The sequence below is a fragment of the Sus scrofa genome, chromosome 13 (assembly GCF_054392235.1).
Source record: "Sus scrofa isolate SSC_HxYL_T2T_F1_AM1 chromosome 13, Sscrofa_HxYL_maternal_Yorkshire_Landrace_v2.0, whole genome shotgun sequence".
NCBI lineage: Eukaryota > Metazoa > Chordata > Mammalia > Artiodactyla > Suidae > Sus > Sus scrofa.
Genome location: NC_139395.1, coordinates 78911016 through 78938278, shown reverse-complemented (window position 1 = coordinate 78938278; position 27263 = coordinate 78911016). Strand labels below are relative to the sequence as shown.

At 38.7% G+C, this 27263-nt stretch overlaps 1 protein-coding gene across 19 annotated transcripts in view; it reads right to left on the bottom strand.

The window, feature by feature from the left end:
• GRM7 (glutamate metabotropic receptor 7) overlaps window positions 1–27263 on the bottom strand; it is an 894437-nt gene that overhangs the window by 34723 nt on the left and 832451 nt on the right. For 2 of the 19 annotated variants that reach the window (XM_021071051.2, XM_084989231.1), the window contains exon 9: window positions 23906–24152. In XM_021071051.2, the coding sequence (XP_020926710.1) occupies window positions 23906–24152 (247 nt within the window). Of the gene's footprint in view, window positions 1–9398; window positions 9499–10125; window positions 10221–12092; window positions 12214–12321; window positions 16496–16991; window positions 17084–23905; window positions 24177–27263 lie in introns of those variants that run through there. The other 17 variants (XR_014823651.1, XR_014823653.1, XR_014823652.1 and 14 more) reach the window with 17 other exon arrangements.

Genomic DNA, 27263 nt, shown 5'->3' with positions numbered 1-27263 from the left:
TCCCAGGTGGTGGGGGCAGGCATGGGTGTAGATAGAAAGGTCTCCAGGTGATTCTAATGCATATTCAGCACTGAGAAAGTCAGAGTCAGAGCATCTGCATTTTAGCCAGTGATCACCTTGGGCCCCTTTAACTATACTTCAATATTGGACTAATATTTGCATTATTTTTGTTATTACTGTATTTCTCTTTTGAATTATTTCAAAATGTCATAGCGACATTTGAAAAACAAAAGTGTTTTTGTACTCTGAGACTGTTCCAAGGATGGTAAGCCTTCCCCTCCTAATTATTCAAGAGCCGACTTTACTGTTAGCAATTAGATGAAAATCTGCCGTCTGTAATTAAGATCGGTATATATGACAGTGCAAATGGGTCTTGAATATTTTATTATTTGTCTTTCTTATTACCTTAGGTGCTTTAAACCCTTGTACTTGCCAGAATAACCTAAAACACTTTGTAAATGAAATTACAACTTGCCATATTTTTATGTTTTCTGCTGAGACAGAAACATCTTCAGTTAACAGTTGAATATGCCACATTTTCACATTCACTATTTAATTGTAAAATGACTCTGTGAGGTGAGATTAAAATGCTGGTGTTTAGTGGACTCTCATCTTTCATAAGAGTTAGTTTTTAAAGTCAGCATGTCTAGAGTTCCCGTAGTGGCTCAGCGGTAATGAACCCGACTGGTATCCCCGAGGACATGGGTTTGATCCTTGGTCTTGCTCAGTGGGTTAAGCATCCCGTGTTGATGTGAACTGTGGTATAGGCTGGCAGCTCAGATTGGACCCCTAGCCTGCGAATTTCATGTGCCATGGGCGTGGCCCTAAAAAGACCAAAAAAAAAAAAAAAAAAAAAAGTAAGCATGTCTAGTAAAAGTTAGGCATAGTCAGAATTTTCCTACACAATCCCTTCAGTCCACATTATCTGCAATGTGGTCCAAAGACCAACACTGTGTGCATAGCCCAGGAGCTTGTTAGATTTATGCTGAGTTGAAATACTTCCACCTGCAATTTGACAAAATCCTTGGGTGATCACTTGGACATTAAAATTTGAGAAGTGCTTCAATTATTCATGAACCGCTAAGGCCTGGGACTACAGAAGCTGGAGGGTTTAGAGTGTCTGACTTGGACACTCTGAATTTTTGCTGAGGCTTTATTTCCCTGTTGGAGTGGAAGCCTGGGTCTAGGTTGAACAGGAAAACCAGGAAGAACATTGTTTTTCTTTCTCTTCCTCCTGTTCTCCTACAGTTTCTTCTCTAGAATCCATGTGGTTGAATTATTGTCAATTGAAAAATGTATGTATCACATCTCCTGTTGTATTATGTACATTAGTCCTAAAAGTGAACTGTCCAATTATCATGTGCCAGGGACTGTACTAGGTGGTGAAGACTCAGCAGCAGGGAGGCAGAATCCAGCTCCCATCACCATAAAGCTTATCATCTGAAACTGTCTAATTGGAGATGCTAAGGAGCAGGCCTGATTGACATGAATAATACTGTGTTCTATTCAACTTAGGGTTTAATTTCCAGGTAATTCTAGTGAAAAGCATCTTCTATTAGGTATTGGTGTTAACTGACCATCCACTCTTTATGCTAAGGGGGTATTTTCTGATAGAGCTCCTACCTGGTTTAATTACACTCCTCCTCCAAGTTGCATTGAGGCCAAGAAGGTATGACATGAAATAGAGTCAACTACATGTATCTTCTATGTGAGTTCCTAGATCCAGGCCTCCAATGGCCAAGGAGAAGCAATGGTGTTGAGAAGGAAAAGCATCTTCTGGGCAAGGCAGGAAGGACCATGCCTGCAAAATTTCCCTCTGTTGCTCTGCCCAAGCTCCTCACCATTGTATAGTCCCAAGCACATCTCGGTCTGCTATTGGTGCCAACCCCATGCCCAATAGCACATTCCCCATATGGTCTAACAATTTCATACTCTGTTCCCTGGAGGGAAGAGGGGTTAGGGGGATGGGATGCCTCATTTTCACTGCCCTCCTGGGAGTTTATCTATTACACTTTCTCTCTGCTTGATTTCTGATAACATCTGTCTTGGAGAAGAAGAAAGCATTTTAACCTTTGAAGGAAAGGAAGGATTCACATATGAGAAGAGGCTGATCACCTAATCCTATGACCTGAATTTCTTCCTGACATCTTAAAAGTACATACATTCATACGAGCTGTTGGCTGTCCTTAAAATGTCACAGAACATTGCTCAGTATCACCTTTGCCCGACAATGCTTGGCAGATGTTTGGGTTTTGATGTCTTTCCATGCCTTTTATCAGCGCAGAATCTGAACTGTGGGGTAGTTGTTGTCTCCATATAGTGGCTGCTGAATTATACCTTATCCTGTTGAATCAGAAATGGCAATTTGCCTCCAAATAAAAGGAACAAAGCACCTATTACAGGGTATTTATGATTAAATCTATTTACTATTTAAGAAGAATCTGAAAGCTTAGCAGTCTTCTTCAAAGACAAACTGTAAAAAACTCCAGCTGTTGAAAACTTAAAATTATTACTTGAATGCCTAAGCTGGATTTTGGCATTCAATTTGAGACTTTATTTTTGAACAAAGCAGTTTAAGAGACAGTGTTCTATATTACGTATTCTTCCTCTAAGGCAAGCTAGGGGTCTGAGGTTATTCCAAGGAGAACTGATGCTGAGAGACTTGGCTCCTACAATGCCAACTTCCCAGTTCTCCCAGCTGTCATTGAGGCCGCAGTGAGGTGGGTTGTGGTTCCTGCCTTGAGATGTGAGAGGGTCACCATCTGACTGGGGTATGCTCTTGTTGAAGGTAGACCATTTCTTTTATTTTTTAGGGTTGTACTCTTGGCATATGGAAGTTCTCAGGCTCTGGGTCAAATCAGAGCTGCAGCTGTCATTCTGTGCCACAGCCACAGCAGTACAGGATCCAAGCTGTGTCTGCAACCTACACCACAGCTTATGGCAATGCCAGATCCTTTAACCCACAGAGAAAGGCCAGGGATCGAACCCACATCCTCATGGATACTAGTTGGGTTCTTAACCCGCTGAGCAACAACAGGAACTCCAGCAGATTATTGAGTTATCTGAACTCAAGTGTCTCCTAGAGTGCGTGAGGTTGGTATGATCTCCCAAAGTCCTGAATGATTCTCTTACATGCTTGATTGGAAAGGATACCCATTGCTGAAAGTTGGCCATTCCTCTGACTACATCTGTTTAACTTAGCTTGGACTACTTCATGCAACCTCGAAAGAACCTGGTTAATGAAATTATTCAGATGCCCTGGCTGTCAGATGAGGCAGCTGATATGGGAGGCTATTTGTCTCAAAGTTACACCATGTCTAATTTCAAAGTCCTTGACTCTAAACTTAGGCTGGTTTTCTATCAGAGATGCATTGTTGGCTCTTTCTGAGATTGGATAATTTTTCATAGGCAATCAAGTTATTCTTCCCAAGCGAGTTCCATCTTCAAAATTATGAAGTTGGTTAAAGGCTTGAAGGTATACTAGATTCAAAATGAACATGGCAGCCTTGTTAAGAGGGCTAGGAAAATATTTCTTTGTAATCTGTCCCACTGATGTGATAACGAACACACTAGAAAGAAAAACAGGTAGTAGAAAAGATAAATGCTTGAGGAATGGATGAAATTGTATAGTTAGGTGAGTGTTTATTCGTCACCTGAAGTACAGTTCTGAATTAGATCATTTAAAAACCATCTTTTGTTTTACAAAACCAATATGTTTATTGTAGAGTATTTAGAAAGTACATAGGTCTTTTTTTCCTGTTTATTAAGTTGCTGCTCTGAACCCATTCCCCCTTGGTTTGAGATTTTGTTCATGTTGAAGTGTAGGAAGAGATTATTTCCACTTTTTTTCCCCATGGTGGCCAAGTGTCCAGTAAATATTTCTGCAGAAATGTCCTCCCTAAAGTTGACATAACCATAACTGTGTTCACACTTACACTGTGACAGGAGGTCTGACATTGGAGCACCTTAAGAAAACTCGGCTTTTTTTTTTTTTGGCGGGGGGGTTGTTTGTTTTGTTTTGTCTTTTTTCCCCCAGGAGTTTTCTTTCCTAAAATAAAACTGTATGTGCTTAGAACTCAGGTTAGGGGTTGGCTAGGGACAACTGGGTGAAGTGGTTTTCCTCTGTTCTTACAGAATCCATTGCTATCTTTAGCCTTAGGGTTTTTGAACATATAATTTATAAAGTCTGAGAACACATCCTGTTCCTAAGCTGAGAACTCAGAAGCTGGGGTTGTCTCTCACAGGACCTCCTGCCCTGATGCTTTTGCAAGTTATCTTTTCTGCTGCTCAGTTTTGAGATTACAAGGGCCCCCTTCTCTCTCCAGGATTCATTCCCACGGCCCTCAGGGTGAACCTGGAAGATATTTACAGTTGAGTTCTAATATATGTATTTTTTTTTGCTGCTCTCTAGCCTCACACATTATTTGCTTGTCCAGTAGTTCTTAACTGGGGCAGTTGTAGCCCCAGAGAACATTTGGAAATTGCTAGAGACATTTTTGATGTGCACAACTGCAGGATAGACATGCCACAGGCCAGAGATGCTGCTAAAACTTCCACAGACAAAACTCAGGACAGCCCCCTGAAGCAAAGAATTGTCTAGCTCCCAAATGTCACTAGTGCCATGGTTGAGAAGCTCTGTAGTCTTGCCCACTGGAAAATGGATCTTTTTCAAACATACTACATACCTATCATGGGGAGGCACTACATCAGTCAGAAGCATGGCCTCCAGGCCTACAAGGCTGTGCTTGTATCCAAAAGTCTCTGCTTATCAGCATGTTACTTTAGAGAAGTTACTTAACATCTCTGTGCCACACATGCCTTATCTGTGAAATGGCCCTAAGGATTCACAGTGGTTGAGGCTGTTAGGATGAAATGAGCTAATACATGCTAAGTATTGGGAATAGCAGTAGCTATACCGCAAGTGCTCAAGAGCCACTGACTGGCACTGACAATAAGGTTGCCATCATTTCAGGCACTTGGTCCTTCCCTTGTCACATCCCTCTGCCTAGAACTCCCTCTCTCCTGTTGCCCCATTCTTCAAGTCACAGAATATTTGCTTGACACCCCATGAGAGCAAAGGGCTACTTCCGGCCCTTTCTACATACTTCTATTAGGCATCCGGGTGCGATGTCTGAAAAAGTTAGTTGTTTTCCTCTCTCCTGTGGATTATATAAACTCCCAGAGGAACAGCAGTTTGTGCTACCTAAATTTTATATGCCCAGACCCTGATAACAGTAGGCCCTCTATAAATCACTTAGGGTGGTTTGGATCAGGCACCATTAGAAACAAGACAAGTAACTGAAAAGAGGAGTCAGTATCTCGCTTTGTTTTCAGACTTGATTTAACCTCTGTCACCAGCCTCAAAAGGCTATTTGAATAGAAATAAGCAACCGGATTGAAACTGGGTTTAGGAAGTGTCTCTAAAACCCCTGCAGTGCTGGTGTCAGAGGCCAAAGCTAAACAAAGTTCAAGATAGCATCCCGTTTCCTCATTTCACACATGATTCATGCATGTCCAGCCACTCCAGCCTCCTGGCCTTGGAGGGATATACAACATAGTTGTTATCTGAGATTAATAATTCACTCCTTCTTCTCTAGCCATTAATCTTTGTACTCCATTCTGGCTGAGCTGTTAATTTTTTTTTTCCAGTTTGCACTGCAATCTGAATTCTCTACAGTGAGGGATTTTTTTTTCTCTATCCTTGGCTTAAAGATGACCCTCTCAGTCCCAAGATATCACTCCTCTTTAATGAAAGGATGCTGGGGTATAATGGGGTCAGATGGAGTTTCTAAAGCTACTTCTCTGCATTTCCCCAGTGGCTTAGCAATTAAGGATCCAGCATTGTCACTGCTGTAGCTCAGGTTGCTGTTGTGGCACAGGTTCAATCTCTGACCTAGGAACTTCCACATGCTATGGATGCAGCCAAAAAAACAAAACAGAAAACAAAACAAACAAAAAATACAGCTACTCCCATCACTAACACCTTGGACAATTTTCTTAACCCCCTGAGCTGTGGTTTGATGAGGGTGATGAGGGTGATAGATGAGGATGATGTCACCTGCCTCAATGTGATGCCCTCAAGATGAAATGTTGTGTGTATAAACACGATACAACAAAAGTAGGAAATGCTATACAAGAGAGAGCAGATTTTAACATTTAGTTGATGATGTAATTTTTTTAAATTGTGTAATTTTTTTTTTTTTTTGAGGGAGTCAGGGCACTGGCAGCATGTAGAAATTCCTAAGCCAGGGATCAAACCCATGCCACCACAGCGACCCGAGCTGGTACAGTGACAACTCGGGATTGTTAGTCCACTTCTCCATAAGGGAACTTCTTAAGTGTGTGATTTTTAAAAATCCTTTCTGCATTCATTAATACTTTTATTTAAAGTATGTAGTGATCAATATAATCAATATAGTCAATTTCATACTTAAAAAATGTATAACTTGAATGAAAGCTCAAAATTTTGCTTTCTCAATCCCTTATGCACCCTTGTTTTTTTAAAAAATGTCCACACCCACGGCATGTGGAATTTCTTGGGCCAGGGAATGAACCTGCACCATGGCAATGACAATGCCAAATCTGTAACCACCAGGCTGCCAGGAATTCCATGCAGCCCTTTTACAGCTTGAGTTTTGGAATGAGCATCAGAGATGCTGGGAGAGGTCCCTCCTGGGCTGTAGTGTACTCAACCAGCTTGATAGAGCTGGTATGGGATCAAGTATACTATACTGGCTCTAGTTCTTAGTTTCCCATGCTAGTTTTACATTACAGATTCTCCCAAAATATAAACAGATAGCAGAGACCCCTCTAGACAATGCATAACATCACTAACTGTTTAAGATTCACATAAAACTTTGGCTTGTTGGAACTGTAGACATCTTTTGCTTTGTACTTGTATTTCCCCCTCATTCTCAAACATTCTCAAAGTACCTGCCAGGCAGTGATGTCAGTGACTGACCAGTCATAGGGCAAATAATACATGTTAATTTGATTCCAAGGAAATGGACCTAGCATTTTCCAGCCAATGTTAGAATTCCAGAATTGACCACACACAGGTGAAAAGTGGTAGAAACATGCTGCCTGGGTTTCTATCTTTGAATATTTAACTTGTATTTTCCATTGCTGAGCAACATTGGCATGACAAGTAAACATGCACATGGCTTCCCTTTGGGTGGTGATTAAGGAAATCATTCTCTCCACTAGCTGCAGAGTTCTACTATGAGACACATGATGACTACAAAGTAGCCACCTTGCCTGCTTTTCAAGAATTATGTGCAGCTACAGAATCCTTAAATACAGAGAAATTTAAATAGTGTATAAAAGGAATGGGGAATCTTTTGTCCCAACTGAGAGAGAAATGTTTCTGGAAAATATTTTTGTTTTGTTAATATTAATCGCACAGTCCACAATGCAAAGCACAATTTACTAGGCGCTACAAAAGAAATGGGGCTCAGTGTTCCCAGACAGTCTGTAGAATATTTTCACAATCAGCAGATTGCTGAGAATAAAACATATCTCCTCTCTAAAGGAAGTTCTAGTCCTCCTTTTCTTTTCTCTAGGTTATGGCTCAGCCACCCAGTAGAATTTTTTGAGATGCTATCCATATTCTCTATTCTCTCTGTCCAATAGAGTAGTCATAAGCTTATGTATGCATGCGGAATATGGCCAGTGCAACTGAGGAACAATTTTTTTAAATTGTATTTAATTCTAATGAATTAATTATTTTAGTACAGTTGATTTATAATATTGTATCAGTTGCTACTGTATAGCAAAGTGACCCAATCATATATATATATGTGTGTGTGTGTGTGTGTGTATACATGCACACACACACATACACACACATTTCTTATACTGTTTTCCATCATGGTCTATCCCAAGAGACTGGACATAGTTCCCTGTGCTGTACAGTAGGACCTCATTGTTTATCCATTCTAAATGTCATAGTTTGCATCTACTAACCCCAAACTAATAGCCACATGTGGCTAGTGGCTACTATATTGATTGCTCGGTGATACTCATAATAAGGGTATCAACAAATTATTGACCATTATATTACATAACAAGCATTGCTTTAAATAATTACATGCACTAATTAATGTACACAACCCTATAAGGTAGTTACAAATATTACACTCATCTGGAAGAAGAGAAAAAAATAAGCATAGATAATAAGTTGTGTGCTCACATCACAATAGAGAACAGGGCAAAGCAGGGCTTAGCACCCAGGACTAAGTGCTAAGACCTGGTGCACAGGTTAACCCTCCGTCTTAACCTGTGCACAAGTTTGCCTCTTTCTAAAATCACAGTGAATTTTTAATAGCAGTGGTATTTGGAGCAATGGTTATTCTGACAGTCCTCAGTACCTCATTGGGCAGGAAAACATGAAAATCATCAACAGAAGTTTGAAAACAGTAATCCCTTTGAGGACTTCCTGGATAAACAAATTCAGAGTTGCCCTTCCAAGGAGCTTGAAATGGTCGCCTAAGGATGTATCAACTCATTTTGCCCACAAAAGGCTATGACTTGTGGCTCTATAAGTAAGGAAAGAAAGAATATTAGCCCAGCCTCTTAACTGGTGTTGTCATGGAGATTCAGTCTTAAGCAAAGATGGTGCAATATTTTCCGCTCCAGTAATAGAGCTCAGCAATTAGCTTCATCTTGATTTAGTTTGCACTACCAGCCTGGGAGTCTCTTGAGAAGAGACCTTGAAATAGCTTCTCACTGTGCTAGCAGACAGCTCAGGATGACTTCTTGGCAACATGGTGAATACTGCTGGTGTGATACACACCTGAATGATTTTTGTAAATTAGTCTCTTTAATATTCTGGAAAACACTCTGCTGTATAACTATTACCATCACACCAATGCCATATTGCATGTGTTGATTATCAGAAAGGATAAAAATAAAAGGTTCCTAAACCTGGATGTGCATCAGAATTCCTGGGGAAGATTTTTAAATACAGATGACATTTCAATAGAGAATAAAATATTTAAATTAGACAGAAGTATAAACTCAAATGCGTTTCAGATTTCTCATGGGCAAAGTGTCTGCCATGAGAAGGATATTTAAAAATTGGTCTTTGGTATATTTTTAAATATCTGAATACTAACAGGTAGTAATAGGGTAATGGAAAAATTGCCATAATGGTGACCATCTTGGGTTTATGCTTAAACTCAGGAAATAAGTGTTGCATAATGAAACTAAAGCTAAGTGCATTGAAATGAGATTTCTCTGGTAGCTCTTTTGATAGTGCTATGCAATTTTGGCTTTAAGGCACTGTTGCTTACAAAATGGGCAATAACCAATGGTTGACAATAAGGGAAAGGGTGTATTGATAGTTCAGTCTGAACAATCATACAGGTTTTTCAAGACACAAATCGGAAACACATGGATTACTTGACATTCTCCAAGTTTATTGTGTGTGGTACAGAAAGAGAATGGGTACAAGGGATCACATGGGAGAGGATCAGATTGGAATCTCCAAATTGTTTCCTAGAGGAAAGACACAGAGAAAAATCAGTTAATTTCACGTGATGTACTAACACCGATGGCTAACATTTGAACAGATACTCTGCCAGACTCTATTCTAAGTACTTCATTTTTATTTATTTCTTACCACTGTCATATGAAGATATATGTTACAGATGAGGAAACTGAGGCACAGAGAGATGGTCTTTTCCAGACAGTGAGAATTTTGCTTGCTTGACTTAAGTAATGGCACCTCAAGTGCTGATCCCCTATTGTCATTTCTTTTTCTTTATATGGGAGTTGGGTAGGTGACACCATTGAGTATCCAGCCCCCAGGAAGAGACTGGCTTCCTCAGGAATAAATCACAGTAGTTCACAGTAGGGATGGCTCCCCCATTTGATGGCATTGATGTCTCCTCTACATAAAGCCCTTAGAGAAGGTTCTCATGGGCCAAGATCTGCAGACCCCTTTCCTATCATGTTTCCTTATTTTGGAAGATCAAGAGGACACTGTTAGTGTGTGATGAGGACCACTTAGGACTTGAGATTGTCCTGGAACCTGGACAAAGTCTCCTCTATTCATTAAATTCATTGGTAGGCTGGGTAGCAAAGCTTCCTCAGGATACTCAGAAGGATGCAAAGGATACTTGCCTTGGCCAATCGCCTGACTGTATGCCAGTGCAGATGGTCAGTTGTGGTTGTACTTTTCACCTGAATGGAAACAACAGCTCCAGTCTCAGTCTGGACTTTGGAAAACCATGGGAAAGGAAGATGCAAATGAAATTTGCAAATATGACAAAAACCAGGGAAAGAGGAATTAAGCTCCTAGAGTGAAAAGCTAGCATTTTCCATGCTAACCCTAAGAGGTCAATGTTACCAAATTTTATGCTAACATAGATAATAAGGTCCCTGGTGTCCAGTTTCTTTGTAGAGCTTTGCTTTGCCAAAGCAGGGAGAGGAGGTGCAGCTCATGAAGCCATGGTGGATGTGCAAAGGAAAGTGCCATTTTTTAATGCTTGCAAACTCTTTCCAGAGTTTAATTTCCTTTGCTTAGGTCCCCATGCCAAACTCAACCACATTATGCAGGGTTAGCATCTGCTTATAGTCATCAATATAGGATGACTCTCTGCCCAGGATGTCCATGTTTTTCATTGGATTTCAATGTGTTCTCAAGAGTGAAACATTTCTCGATCTTGAAGGCCACATTAGGGTAAGAGCAATAATGATTAATTATTTCAGACCACCAAAAGAATCCAATAGTAGGTGAAATCACATCAATAGCTTTGACATTTGCAGTACCATTAAGAAAAAGAAGAGAGCACATCTTATTACAAAATGGCCCTGAAAACAGATTATGATATCTTCCCTAAAGGGCCTCTCTCATCCTCAGGAAGTTGAGGATCTCCAGAATCAACCAATGAGAAAAAAAATACTCATTGAGAGATTATGTCATCTGAAAACTCTTTGTCCTACTCCATTCAACTTTAGAAATGTTTATTAGAAAGAACTCTGGCCAGGAATTCTAAGATCAGGCATCCACTCATTGGTGTGTATATAACTGGGAACTTGCTTCACTATTCTGAGCCTCAGTTTCATCATCTATTAAGTGGGACAATAAGACCTATCTCAGTGGATGACTGAGTACTTCGTAAATCTGTAGCCATTGGGATGAATATGGTGCAATTGTATCCATCATCATAACTGATACTATTGTTGTTATTACTAAATTGCTGTGAGGCACCATGCTAGGCCCTTTGCAGCCTGAGATGAATGAGCCTGGCCCTGGGAGTCAGTTCTCTATTTGATATAGGCTTGATAAAATGAAGATGTGAGATATCTTGTTAGATGATTTTGTTGCGATATCCTGGCCTTAAAGGGAAACCAGATTTCTTTACACAGGGGAAGATTAAAGGACTCTGTTCCACACAACCATTATTCTATCACTCACGGCATACCTAGAACTATTATTTGTACTTAAAATGCTCTTCAGCTTGCCAGCTGGCCTGAAGTTACCTGTCAAAGTTAATCACATGGAGTAGTTCATACATCAGGTCCTATGAGCCTAGCTGTCCCACTGCAACCCTGTGGAGTGACTTATAGCCTTCTCTGTCGATTTCACCAAGCCCAAAGATTATTAATGACCCATCAAATGACCACTGTAACCTATCTCAAAAACAGAGCTTTTTGTACCTAGAGAAAAGTTTCCTGACTCCATAGGCAATCTAGATGCCATTCTTTCCAACTCTGGTGGTTCATAATAAAGGGAAAGATATAACCACAAACGAAGCAGGGAAAGGAAGGCCAATTACAATAAAGCAGATGATCGGGGACTAGCAATACTGACTGATATATACATAGACTTTATAAAGGAGGGCTTTCATGTACAAGATTCCATGCCATCTCCAAGGTAGCCCATCAAGGAAAGCTTCCTCCCATTTTACACAAGAGGAAACTCAGCGTTACAAAGGACATGACTTAATTCAAGATCACAGAAGTCCAGGAGGTGATGAAGCTTATGCCACCCAGAGTGTCAACCCTGGTCCTCTTTTCCTTATTCTTGGTGGGAGAAAAGAAACAACACACTCAAGGTCATAACTGATACTTTGACCACAACTTACAGAAAGTTGATGGCTGATTCCTGCTGTCTTCTTCTAAATGTTTGGGTCAGCTTGTCAAGAACAGGACTTGGGGTCATTTCTTAAATCCTCTTTGAGCATGCTGGGGTCTCTAGAGGTTATTCTGAAAGAGAACAGAAATATAAAAGGAATTCAAAACTAATCTTCAACTTGAAAAGAAAAACAAATAATGAGAATATTCATGTGGATTATAAAGAGAAATAATGATTACCTTTGATTCTTAGAGAAAGTTAATTTAAAATGCATCCATGTTCCATTGTATGGACAAAAAAAAATCTGTGAAGCTGAGACAGGTCTTTAATAGGCAGAAACCAGAATCACCATCACTGAAGTCCTGAGAAGATGCTCATTCACAGTAATTGGGAGGAAGAAAGATTGTAGAGATTAACTGACCTTGGTGTAGGAGACAGGCTGTTTTCTTTTCAAATGCAAATGAAACTGGGGGCCCAAGAAGTAAAATTTGTCCTGAATGCCAGTCTCTAAGAAAATGCACTTAATAATCAGAAAACCACTAAGCTGATTGTTGAGTTTCTGTTTTTACCAAATTCAAACCTATAACCATTTAACGTATGGACTTAAAATTCATTTCCAAAGGTGACTTGGAAGTTCAGGAGCCCTTTGAATGAAAACTTGGTCTCTGTAGTACATAAAAAGAAATACATAGGCAAATACCAACTTTGTTGGTTTTGTCTGTGACTTTAGTTTATGAAAAGAGGCATCAGTTACACAAATGAAGAGGTAGCACTGTCAGTTTTAAGAGTTATCCATAAAGACGTAGTGGGTTTTTTTTTTTTTGTCTTTTTAGGGCCTTACACATGGGCATATGGAGGTTCCCAGGGTTGGGGTCCAGTTGGAGCTGTAGCTGCTGGCCTCTGCCAGAGCTACAGCAATGCAGGATCTGAGCAACATCTGTGACCTACACAACAGCTCACAGCAATGCTGGATCCTTAACCCACCAAGCAAGGCCAGGGATCGAACCCGTATCCTCATGGATGCCAGTTGGGTTCATTAATGGCTGAGCCATGATGGGAACTCCAGTTTTTATGGATAACTATGGAAACATTTGATATCTGGATAAAGCACTATCTTTTTTGTGACTTGACAGATTTTACCAGGAAGAATACAATTCTGCTTGCTGAGGCTGTAGACTTGGTGTTTTTTATTATTAATAAATAATTACTCATTTAGTAGATATTTACTATGTACCTACTACATCCCAGGTGATGCTAGGAACCTTTGGTATGTGAGGTATTGCACTTTATTCATGCCATGGCCATTTTCTAAGACCCTAATATTTGCAGGCCCCGTGCTCAGGCAGGGCACAGAGATAAAGGCAACTTGATCCCTCCGCACTTAGGCTGCTTCCTGCATATCATCCTCCAAAACCATTTGCCTCAAAATACAACATGCCAGCCTCACAGGACTGCTTTCCAGTCCCAGGACATAGCACAATTTTCTGTATTCCAGATTCTTTGTGCTTACTTGTTTCCTGCCTCTAGCCTTTTCCTTATGGATTCCTAGTGTCCTTCATCTTTTAAGAGCAGCTCAAATGCAAGCCCCTGGGTGATGCTCTCCACACAGAGCTCACTGCTGCTGCCTCCCCTAAGAGCTCCTGTCACTCTGAATTCAAATTGCTTACCTGTGAGTTCTCTCTTAGATCGGGGGTCCCTGAGGGTGCTGCTCACTTCTGTCTCCTATTCCTAGTCAGTTCAGGGCTGACTCAGAGAAGCAGTGCTCAACATACATTTCTTTGATTGGCCCAACTTAAAAATACTCTTGAGTTTCATAGATCCTGGCCCATGGTGTGGTGCATGCTCTCATATAAAACTTGATATTGTTTTCCTGACACTGGGGAATGTTGTGTATGTTCTTTTGATGCTAAGAACCAAGAGACATCCCAGCCATGCCAACTTTCATCCCATTCTTTAAGTTGAACCAAAGTTGCAGAACAGAGAGGGCAAATATTAATTGGTTTTTTGAGGATGCTGAGATCGAATCCTGATGAGAGAAATAATGGTGTTTCACAGAGCTCTTAGACATAAAGAAATATGCCAGTAAGATTTATAGCAGCATTTATTTCTAAGGTGATTCCATGCCAAAGGTCAGGAAACATATATTCTTTGCTAAGCTATACTTATAGAGTGTTTCAAAATGGAATTTAAATTGAGGGATTCTCCTGTTAACTAAAGGTTATTACTTTGAATGTCAAAGAGGAGGGGGAGTCTCAAAACATACAAAAAAAAACTTAGACTGTACAATCTCAAAAACTTGAAAAATAATCCTATTGTAGTAATAATAAGAAACAAGATATTATTCACTTTTTATAATACCATGTAATATATTAGTGAAATGTTCATGCTATTATAACCAATGAATTTGCTCAGAACAACATACTTGGAAAAAATTAAGACTCAGTTCCACTAACCCATCCTGTGAAATGAAAATTTACCTCCTAACAAAATCTGTTTCTAGATCTGGTGTTGATGCCAGATTAATCGTGAGGGTTTTTTTGATATTTTTGTGTGTTTTTGTTTCTTTTTTGTTTGTTTTTTGCTTAATTGCAGTTTAAAATGTATGTCATTATGTGGATATTATTGACAGCATTGCAGAATTTCAAAATATTCAGAAAAAAATGCAGACAGTGCTGATCTCAAGTCAATATATCTGGCCTATTGCATCTGTCAAAGTTGAGTGAGGCATAAGAAATGTGTTTTCAAACCAGGTTAAATTTTTTTCTGTCTGAATTTGAACCTGCTTCCTTTAACCAAAAAAAAAAAAAAAAAAAAAAATACAGATTTTGATTTGCTCAATGTCATCTGCCATTGTTGGGCATGGTGTCTGACATTGATGTTTCACACTCAGGTGTACAGAAATTCACTCTTGATTCCTTAGATATTTCTTTACTGTTTTTTTTGTCCCTGAAAACAACTACATAGAAATGGATTTGAACACACAACGTGAGGTACCTTCTTTCACTGTTCTCTTAAGCTCTTAAGTCTCACTCTAACCTCAACATGGTGCTACACTCCTCTCTTTAAATACCTGTAACTTAGACCAACTTCCACTCCCAGTTATTTTCATATGCCTGTATAAGGTGTTTATCATTAATTTATGAGCCACTTTTAAATTGGCAGAAAAGTAGAACACTTAATCCAAATCATTGAAACAAGTAAATCCTAATAAAAAGTTTATTTCTAAGCAACACCTTCTAAAAGTTCTCTTTTAACTGGAAGGTTAACTTAAAACATTTTCATCTTGCACCCTTTAAACCAAAAAGGATCAACTTAGAATGGAGCTCCAGAGAATTTTTAATGAATTGAGATTAAATCTATCATTTTTACCCAGGGAAACTTCCTTTTCATTTATTCTCAGGCAGTGTCATGTAAAAGGACTATTAAAGTGATGAGCTGCAGTGTTTTGACAAGCAGTTGTACTGCAAAAATTTGAAATCTCACTGGAATACAGTTACATATTCACTGGGACAAAAGAATGGCCTATTTAAAAACTAGGACAAATCATGTTGATATGGCAAAAGGAAATAGCTATGTGAACAATACATCTGAAAGTAAAGACAGAGTTGCTGGCATCCATCTAAAATCAACAGGAAATGTAATTACTCTTTGAAAGTACTCTTGTCCTGTCTTACATTTCTAAATGGATTGAAAAGAAAAAAAAGCAAAATATTATTTTTATTCAGAATACCATTATAAAAACAAAGATGGAAAGAAACATAGCATATTTCCTCCCTCCCCAAGGAGAAGACATTTCTGCTGTCTTTCTTGTAATCTCCCTAGGGAGAAACCTCTCTATTAATTTATAAACATAATATGAGGTTTAAAGGAAATCAAAGAGAACCTTTAAATCAAAGCCACCCCGTGATTTTAATAACTCTACTCCACATTTTCTACTGTTTATTTTCCCATAATTTAGAATGTCCTGACTCCAGGTGGACAAGGATGCTTGCCAAAGGAAGTGTCATTTTCCAGTCTAATGCTGCTTAGGCTGAAACAGGAAGGTACCACTATTACTCCTACTGCTGCTGTGATTATTATTTCATAGCTTATGTTCTTTAGTGGGAACTCAGTGATTTGTCAGCATCTATGTTGAATCAATTACAACTCTAATGGCAGCCCATTCCCATACCCCATTCACACAACAAACAACTCACCATAAGATATTAGTTTACCCTTGCTATTTATTGGTAATTCTTGGATTTGACTAATATTGAAATGTATCTTTAGACTCTTCAGGCCTTTCAATGAAACTTTTCTTGTTTTCTGAAATAAGTGAAGTTGGTTCAGTGTTTCTCCAAGGCAGAACTTTGAGCCACAAATAATCTTCAACACATTATCAAGATCAGCCAGCAAACCTTTTCTATGTTTTTGCTGCAAAGAAGGAACCACACCAATTTGGGTTTAAGATGGTAGGGCCGTTTTTTTTTTTTTTTTTCTTTTTGAATGAATACATTTCTGGGGATGTATTTAATAAAAAAAAAATAAAACAAACATTTTTACTAAAACATCCCCTTTTCTCCCTTTAAGTTTTCCACATTACCTTCTAAAACCAAAGTGTGAACACATTTAAATATAAACTCTCAGCATTGAGAATTTTAGAGTTACAAGCACCAATTCTGCCATTATTGGTTACTTACTCAAGAAAGACAAATGTGTACAAACCCATATACATGTTCTCCAGAAAATAAACCAGACATGTAAACCATAGCAGCCTTTTGCCTTATGCTTAGCAACAAATCATCACTGAAAATGTGTTTCTTCATATACATAGATTTCTAGGTAATCATGCACAGTTTTCATGGAAGCATCTCTGATTCTCAGTGAAGACAAGAACACACAAATAAATAAAAATTAGATTGTTTCTTACCTTTTGGAAAGCAGGCAATAGCTATACTGTTGGTGGGATAGTGTACCAAGTAACAGACTTTTGTACACTCTTTCTTACTGGTGGTATACAGTCTACAGGAAAAGTAAATATATAGGTATGTATAAAATGAATGTGCACACAATATTCCATTTTACTCTTTTTTTCCTTTTGGAGAAGAGGCTGCGATAGAGACCACAGACATTATTATGCTCATTCTTTCAATCTATTCAGTAGTATTTGGTAGACCAGTTGACTGCAATTCAGGTACCTCTGAACATGGGAGTATAGGTGCCTGTTGGTTTAGGGTAGTTGGGTTTTACATGTTCGAATTGGAACAGGTGAGGGAACCAGCTCCAAAATAATGTATCTTTCTGGTCAGAGCATTTTTTTCTATCTGTTTCCATCTCATTTTTTTTCTCAGCCTAGTCCATTCATGCTGACCAGCCTGCATGATTAGTCCAGAAGGATGAAACAAATAACGTGACGTTGAGAATGTCAGGGATCCAAACATATGAAGAAGCAAAGCAAACCAAAACCAAACAAAAACCATGAAAAACTGACACAGCTCATGAGTGTGTTCCAGAATTTTCTAGGCAATATTACATGTGTAGGACTTGGTGCCCACATCCATTTTCTAGAAGTTTGTGTGTGTGTGTGTGTGTGTGTGTGTGTGTGTGTGTTTGTTTGTTTACTTTTAAATGAAATGCCTTATCTTGACAGTTCTAATAGTCTAGATAATATTTGCCTTCTTTGAGAACAGCACAAGTTTTTTATTTATATATTTTCCTTACAGTAGATGCAAAATTATAATAAAATAGCAGCAGAATACAAACATATTTTTTTTAAAAAAAACTTATTTTAGATGTAAATGGTCATTCTTCTAAATATGCTTCACCATACAATATGTTCCTTGTCTTAAAACTACTTTTACATAGTGTGTCCAGCCCCTCCCTCAGGGTCAGTTTATCAGTCCTATGGCCCCGTATTCAAAAAGGGGGTGTGTCCCAAGCTGTGCATCTGCCTGCAAGCTGTAGTTTCTACTCAAGCTCCAGATTAAACAACCTATAACCAGTTAGGGTACTTGAGCAGTTTCTCTGCACTGCCTGAGGGCACTGGCTGAGGAAATGGAAGGCAGTTTAGGACCAAGTAGCTTAGGGCTTCTCATCACTGTACACTGTGATCCTTTACAAGGAAAACATTTATTTATTATTATTATTATTATTATTATTATTATTATTTACTTTTTACATACACACCTGTGGCATAAGGAAATTCCCAGGCTTGGGGTCGACTTGGAGCTGCAGCTGCCAACCTATGCTACAGCTACGGCAACACCAGATCTGAGCCACCTCTGTAGTCTACACCATAGCTCACAACAATGCCAGATCCTTAACCCATAGAGTGACGCCACAGATACTAGTCTTGTTTGGAACCCACTGAGCCACAACGGGAATTCCAGGAAAGCATCTTACTAGAGGATAATTCACAGAACATCTTCTGGTTCTGACCAGTCTAGGTGAGGAAATGAGCAAATTCCTAGCCACATCCTAATAAAGCTGTGCTGCCTAAGTTAAAATTATCCATTCAACTGGAAAAAGTCTTGTGGCCATGGATAAGCCAAAAACCAAGTTCTCCTGTTTACTTGGCATCTTCAAGTTTGTCATAAACATACACCTGTCAAGTCAGCAATAGAAAATATGGGGAAATATGCCAAATTCAGGAAACAGGTGTAAGAACCAGAGCTTAAAGCGCCATTCTTGGAAAAGGAATGTTGAGGAGGCATCATCATGGCCAGATTTAAAACTATACACATTAGGTCAGGCATTTCCAATCCTATACTACAGAAACATTGTTTTGTATAAATAAAAGTACAGCAAATCACTAAGTTACACTCTTATACCCCTTATGTTTTTCAATCTGCATGCAATAACCAACAATTTTGGTTTAACTCTGAATATCCAATATGTTAGTAGCACACAGATACATTAAGATTTTGAGAAGATTTTCTTCTTTTTGAATCCATACAGAAGGAATTTTTTTTCTTTCAAACAATGGAATTTGAGCTGAAGAGTAACCTAAGAGGAACATTGAAATTCTTGGGGAAAAATATCAAGCAGTGCTGGGGCAGTTTTAATCTCTGCCCATTATTAAGCCAATAAGCAAATCATTTTTTTCATGTGGACATGTAGTTGCAGCGTGGAGTTGAATAGGCAGAAGCGAGCATGAACCAGATGGCAACTGCAATGATGGAGCAGAGTTGTTAAAAATGAAAACACTAAAGATTGAAATACATTGAGAATAAGTGTTTTAGAGAAATAATGAATACAGGGGCATTTATTTTCCATTATTAACTTTGTAGCTCTTTCTATAAATCCAACTTCCTCCCAGATGCACTCCCTCAGAGAAGAAGAGACAGAATTTTCCCTTTTGGAAAGACATATGCCTTCTCCAAGTACATGATCCTTACTTTTATTTGTTTCTTTTTAACCAGACAGCTTAATTTCAACCCCTATTTTTTTTGGCTCTGTTTCCAAAGTTCAGATATTTGACATAATTTGAGCTATATTTGGCTTTAAATAAAATACAGTAATATCATGCCCTCTCATCAAAATAGTCCCGTCTATTTTCATTAATCAAATTTACACTGAGATTCTTTCTACATAAATGCTCATTTTTGAATTCTTAGGAACTGGTTTTCCAAATATATTTGTTATCTATGATATCATTATTTCCACATCAGTGGGTCCTTTGGGATCATGTAGAATAACCATAGGTTTTCATTTTTGTCTCACCTCAAATATTTCATTCCACTCAGTTGACTTTGTCCCAGATCAGCATCATTGCTAAAACCTTGGGAGGTATTTCCAGTATGGGCTCAGACTGAGTGTCCCAGAGTGAGCTCCTGGAGATTAAGATCTCTGGCTGTGCTTTCCAACAGAGTAGCCACAGCCATGGATGGATATTGAAATGTATTTAAAATGAAGTAAAATTATATTTCCTCAGTTAAGCAACCATATTTCAAGTGCTGAATTGCCACATATGACTAGCAGTGACCATACTGGCCAGCACAGAATATTTCCATCATCACATAAATTTCTATTGGACAGATTTTGTGCAGGTGAAGTCTGAGAGTTTTCTAGGGACCTTTGAGAGCCAAGTCATCAAAAACCCCAATGTTTGGAGGTACATGAATCTCCTCCTATGGTTCAGTAAAAATCTAGGCAAATTATTGATAGTTAGTTTTAGGGAGTGTCTACACAAAACCATGATATCTAAAATAATTAAAAAAAAACCTTTTGGATTGGTTGTGAGACAAAGCCTCTTTTCAATTTCATTTTTTTTTCCTGAACTATTTATCTTTTCTCTGTGTAGATACTAAAACATCACCAAGGACAAAACCCATTGAATTTTTTTTAAAGGAAAGTCACCCAATGAATTCCAAATGGGACAATTGTCATGATTGACACAGGTAATAGTTGGATGTTTGAGTTATTAAGAAGAGGCCTCTACCTGGGCAGCCTTCTTTGAGCTCAGGTTACCCCTGCCTTTGCAGACAACACAGCAAGCAATAAGGCATTTCACAACACATGTAACCAGAGTCTGCAACCACACATCATTCTATGCCATATATGCAAGCTGAATTACCAAACAAAGAAGCCAGGAGAGTAATTTCTGCATTAGAATTATGACATGTCACTCATGTTCTGAGAAAGAGAGGAGGAGCAAAGAACAGCAAGCATGGATTTGGAGTCAGACCTGGGTTTCAGTCCAAGCTCTGCTGTTAACCAGTGTATGATTTTGGTATTATTCCTTGATCTCCCTACAACTAGGATTCTTCACTAAAATGAGATAAATGATCACTAGGCTACAGAGGTATTGTGAGGAGTAATAGAAATATTTTATCCAGTGCATTCTGTGTGATGCCTATTTCAAAAGGTAGCTGACATGTTTTCATTAGTATTGGTGTCAGTGTTAGGATTAGCCTTTGAACATCCACTATAATACCCCAAACAGTGTCAACAAGCAAAGAGTCCAATCATTAAAAGTTAGTGGCAATAAAGGTGTTATTTCAGGGAGTTCCCATCATGGTGCAGTGGAAACAAATCTGACTAGGAACCATGAGGTTGGGGGTTCGATCCCTGGCCTTGCTCAGTGGGTTAAGGATCTGGCATTGCCATGAGCTCTGGTGTAGGTCACAGACATGGCTCAGATCTGACATTGCTGTGGCTGTGGCCTAGGCTGGCAGCTGTAGCTCTGATTAGACCCCTAGCCTGGGAAACTCCATATGCTGCAAGTGTGGCCCCAAAAAGACAAAAGACAAAAAAAAAAAAAAAAAGATGTTATTTCAAAGCTAGTTATTACCACTTTTTTGCCAAGGGGGAGGGAATGGGATGGATTGGGAATTTGGGGTTAATAGATGCAAACTATAGCCTTTGGAGTGGATAAGCAATGAGATCCTGCTGTGTAGCATTGGGAACTGTATCTAGTCACTCATGATGGAGCATGATAATGTGAGAAAAAACAATGTATATATGCATGTATGACTGGGTCACCTTGCTGTACAGTAGAAAATTGACAGAACACTGTAAGTCAGCTATAATGGAAAAAAATAAAAATCATTATAAAAAGTAAAAAAGTTGGGTATTTTTAGGTGCATAGTATTAGATTAAATATCCAAATTCAAAACTTCTAATTTGGTCATTAATTTTAAAAACATACAGACTTTTTTTTCTGGCTCCTCCCACGCATATAAAGATTTCCTGACCAGGAATCAAACCTGTGCCACGGCAGTGACCCAAGCTGCTGCAGTGACAATGCTGGATCCTTAACCCACTGTGACATAAGAGAACTCCAAAACATATCGATTTTGACCATATTTTCTGTTACTGATTTGGGGCATAGCTAGTTAAATTTGTGTGTATATGTGTATCAATATAAATGCAAAATTGCTCTTGGAATATCTTCAGGGTAAGGGTTTTGTGAAATGCAAATCTAGCAAGGGGTTCTAGAATAAAAAGTTACAGAGGTGTAACTATGCAGGTATACTTAGCAATACAGGGGTTCGTGTGTGTGTGTGTGTGTGTGTGTGTATGCTTATAGAAATATTTTTTTGTTCTGTCCCATCTACCTTGTGGTATTTGGTATACTTTTAACTGCACCATCATATCCATGTAGCCAATCACTCTGATATGTACTTTTAGCAAACCTTTTTGCCTTTTCAGAAATGAAAGAAAATGAATATGTAATTGACATATTGTTTTCTAGATGCATGAGATTTTCTGACACATGTATGACATAGATATTACTATTTCCATTTTATACATGAAAATGTTGAGCTTTAGAAAAGCTCAGTAATTCTCAAAGCCACACAGCTGATAAGCGGAGCACCTTGGATTTGAACCCAAGTCTGTCTCAAGCCAAAGCCTCTTCCTATACCACACCAAAAATCACAATAATTTACCATTCACCCCTCTCCCCTCGAAATGGACCATTTGTTCTGAACACACAAGAGTGAAGCATGTACTTCCGTTCTGTTTCTCCCTTCTCTTGGTCTGATTCTTTTCTCTCCTCTTGTCTTGTCCCAGTGTCTCTTCTATTGAAATGTCAGAGTGAAGCCATGATGTTGTTAATGGGCCTTTGTTACCTTATGTACCTGTTCTCAAGTATTCCAAGCATTCATTCAGCCAACTATTTAGAAATGCATTGGGCCTGCATCATGGATCTTTGTATAATAATTGTCAGGATCAAACCCAGTTGTTTCCTGGTTTTTAAAGATCTCAGTTGTAGAGCATAAGAGATTACTTCAGAATATCTTGAATAGGAACTACTTTCTATTTGGCAGTAAACCTTTGGCTACTACAAAATCAGCTCATAACTGAACAATAATATGTCCTGAATAACTTAGTGGCCAACATATATCCTCTTCTACTTTAAAACAGGAAGTATCATGAACATGTTGATCTGCCTTATTTTACATGGAACCAGTAACAATTTCCTGGAAAACAAATCTAGGTTAGATGTTTAATTACAAATTCACTGTTAACCATCATAGTGTTAGTAAAATTAGCAGCTGGGAATTCTCTGAATTTAACTCTGATTAAATGGTCTTTCTTTTCTTTTCTTTCTTTCTTTAAAAAAAAAACAAACTAGTGTCTGTATGTCCATCTTCTCTGTGATCATTTGGAGGGATGACTAAAGACTACCCAGGTGTGGTAGATATGTCATGTAGCACATCAAATCTGGCATTTCATCCTTAATCCCACCTCTAATATCTTGTCTCTCATAGGTTCAAACCTCTTTTCAGTGATCTGATAGATATTTTTTTTCCACATGGAGATGCCATTAGCATGGTAGTGTCTAGGCCTATAGACTTGGATGAAAGTTTACCAGCTTGATTCATTATTTGATGTGTTTTTTATTTCTAGAAGGCTTGCTTAGTAAAGAATCATAACTTTCTCCACATTCATGTTCCAGTGGAGATAAGTTATGATTATACAGTTCTCAAATATTCCAATTTCATTCATATTGCTGAAGTTCAATGGGGTGTTGAAGGTTCCCTAATAGGAAGTTGATCCTCTAAGAGGAAGGGAGCAGGGAAAGTGGTGCACAACCCAACAGCTATGATGATCTCAATTGGAGGGTTTGGGACCAAAGCACAAGATGCCACAGAAAGGGGAGATCTCACACTTCTGAAGCAGAGCCTCAGAAAGCTGCTTTCCAACAGGGAGCAAAAGAAAATGGTGGAAAGAATGAGAAAATTCTCAAGAGCCAAAGTCAGCATTTGCCAAGGCAACCCAGCCCATCAGGCATGAATGGTCACAGTCTTTCTCCAAAGAAAGGCAAGCACACATCACAATTGCGAGAGCTTCCTGATGCAGCATTGGGGGAGGTGGAAGGAAAGGAGAGGTACTTACTGTTGGGGTCTACGTTTTCACAGAGCTCTGTCTTTGCCTCACCGTTGGGTCTGTCACTGGGTTTGTGTGACAGGCGCGATGACATGGTGGCTGCTGTGACTACCGCCTTGAAGCTGCGTTTCCGTTTCTGGACATTGAGCTCAGGGTGGAAAATGATGATGTACACTTTCGGCATGTATAGCATCCCCAGCGCCACTGATGCACTTAAGTTCATGGAGATTGTAAGCGTGGTAGTTTGTATGTAGAGCTAGGAGACACAACACACAAGACACTATTACAAATAAAATGACTGCAGAGGGAGTCTGAACACTTAATGCCGTGTCAAGCCTGACTATGGCTGGGAGAGAAGGCAGAACAATTCCTGGCGAGACTGAATGGCTCTGCACATTTCTTGGAGAGCTTATGTATATATTTATTGATTAAAAATCACTGGGTGAATCCATGTGCATGTCTGCCTGAGAGATTTCTTAACCTACATAGAATTTCAGAGTAGAGCTTGAAATCAGATTTAAAGTACCTTTATTCAGAATGGCAGCTGAATATGAAGACATGGACATACTTGCCATCCTAAACAACGGGAAGGTGTTTTGATTTTTTATCTTACATTCACAAAACAATTAAACATTGCATGCTCTCTTGCTACATGGATATTGTGGGACCTTTTGTGAAAAGTAATTATGTCAATATAGGTATCTCTATGTATTTTTTTTTTTTTAAGAAATTTTCACCTTCACCATATCTACAGAGTAGTGAGTTGAATTTCCCTGGAATGTAAGCTCCTCTTGCCTCAATTCTGATTTACAAAACAACAATAGCAAAGAACCAAGACTGAATGATGTTGGCTACAAGTTGCTAAAACGGCACAAAATCTCATTCTGACATGTGCTATTTGTATTTTGGATGGTGCACCATAGTTGTCCTTGTTTTTGCTTCTTTGAGAAGTCAGCAGAGCAACCACTCACTTACTGTTCAATGTGTTAATTCATTGTCTTGCTGCAGTTTGAAAAGATGAAGGTTGAAGGGTTAGGGAATGGTAAGATCAGTAAGGGGAAAGCTACAGACATTTTGCCTTGGGCCAGTTGCATTTAAGAAGTGACCTGCCATGACCCATAGCCCACCATTCATTTAGATATGTTTGTGTTTTGCATGACTATATAAAATTATCATGTTCTATAGTTTACAAAACAACGTTATAAACCTCAATATATACAATTTGTATTCAATCATACCTCAGTAAAGCTGGAAATAAATGAATAGACAGGTATGTAAATAAATAAATAAATTTCAATTACATAAAAAAAGAACAAGTGACTAGCTACCGTGGCCTTTTACATTAATGTAAAACCTTGTCTCTTAACCATGTGTCCCATCATGGTTTTCCACAACTGTGTCTTCCCATGTATCTGAGGATAAAATCTCCATCTTTAATGGATTTTATAAGGTCCTAAGTAGGCTTCTCCCAGCCTAATTTTCCAGACTAATTTGCCACCGTGTCCCCCAGCCCTCTCCCTATGATACCATCCATGTGTCACTCCTTCATGACTTAAAGATGCAGTGTTCATTCAGTCACAGACCTTTATACACACATGCATGGGTGTTTTCTTTATTTATGTGTCCTTCTGTATGGAATTTTTCTCCTCCACTTTGCACATCCTTCCCACGCTTTCCTTACCCACAGCCTCAAGTCTTGGCCAGCTTCTTAACTTAACATCACTCAAAAACCTGGTTTTTGTTAGCTCATTGCTACAAAGGATCTAAAAGCACATTTTTAATTGTACACCCACTGCCCTGATCATTTGACCACTCATCTCCCAATCAGGCCATAAGTTCCCTGAAGGCAGGGACCTTGTGTCTATGGTGTATCATGTTATCTGTAGGTTCTGGCAAATAGTGGGCACTTAATAAACATACAGTGTTTGAGTGCCTGGATTTGCATAAGGGACCCCTTTTTTCCTACTGATGACCCAGCGGTCAAATAGCCTTTTGCAAAATGTACAAGTATTTTCATCAGATCTATTAGCTGGCTGGCCATTTCCCATCTTATTTCTTCAATCAGAGCCTCTGGAGAAGAAATTAAAAGAGAGTTTTCCATCTCAACTGGAAGGAATGCTGTTTTCCAGCAGACATGAATTTGAATGTGTATATCTCTGAATACTTTAAAGGAGCTGCCTTTTTCTAACTGTATAATACATAATAGACATCAAATGCAGGGACAAAACAATATTGAATTAATGATCCTCCTGGTTGTGAATTAGACTGTATTTTAAAAGCTCATATTTCCCTATTAGAATACCTTTAGGCGTTCAACTCCATTCTCCTCTGTCACTTACACTGTTCAGACCATGGAGCAGAGCTTTATGAACCTAGACAATGTTGCTTCCTGTCTTCATGTTCACTGCCATCATCCTATTAATGAGGGCTTTGCAAACCATGAATTAGCCACTTCAAGAAAGAAAGGGCCATAAGCTGACCCCCGGGATCTTAAATTCTGTTTCTTGTTTCTCCACTCAAAACACATTTGGCAATTGAAGAAATCATCTATAGTTGGTGTTGAGTTTATTATTTATATCTTACTCTTACTTATATGTGTTTATGTGCACATGTAAATGTCTGTGCCTGTTCGTGCATCGATACTTGCTTTTTCTCATCAAAGACTACTTAGCAGTTTAAAACTCCAAAAGTGATGATGTTTATCCTATTGAGTGTTTCATTTCATTATTTTCAAGGTAGAGCCTGTCAAGACTTTGATGTTTGTTTTAAAATGTTTTCAGTTTCTGATGAAATACTGGTTTTCACCTCAGAAATAAGTGAAAACCACCAGGAACATCACTGACCAAATTTCTCTGTCCCCATATCCTCAGAGTGGTTAAGAATGAGGAGGCTAGAACCAGTCTGAGTTCAATCCCATTTACTGCTTCAATGACTTTAGACTAATTAATCCATAGTATGCATGAGCTAATGTTGAAACTTGACATCTCTCCTGTGTAAGGTTCCTAATCAGTTACAACAGAAATTGACACAATACTGTAAACCAACCACACTCTAATATAAATAAAATAAAAATTTTTTAAAAAAATGAAATTTTGAGAGACTCCAAGGTAAGCTTTTAATGATCAAATGGTGTAAATTCATGGTTCATTGTATTTTCCAGATAAGCTATGTGACAGAGATTGTGCTTTTCCACTGTTGTTACATTTCGTACTAGTAGAGGTTTGTCACTTTCAGTGAGATACCATTATCTCTATGAGGAATTAATTCCCGGAGGGGTATGAAAATCTGAGGATGCTCAAGTGCCTTAAATAAAATGGTGTGCTCTATGCACAAAAATAAAGTCAAAATGGCTTAAAGACTTAAACAT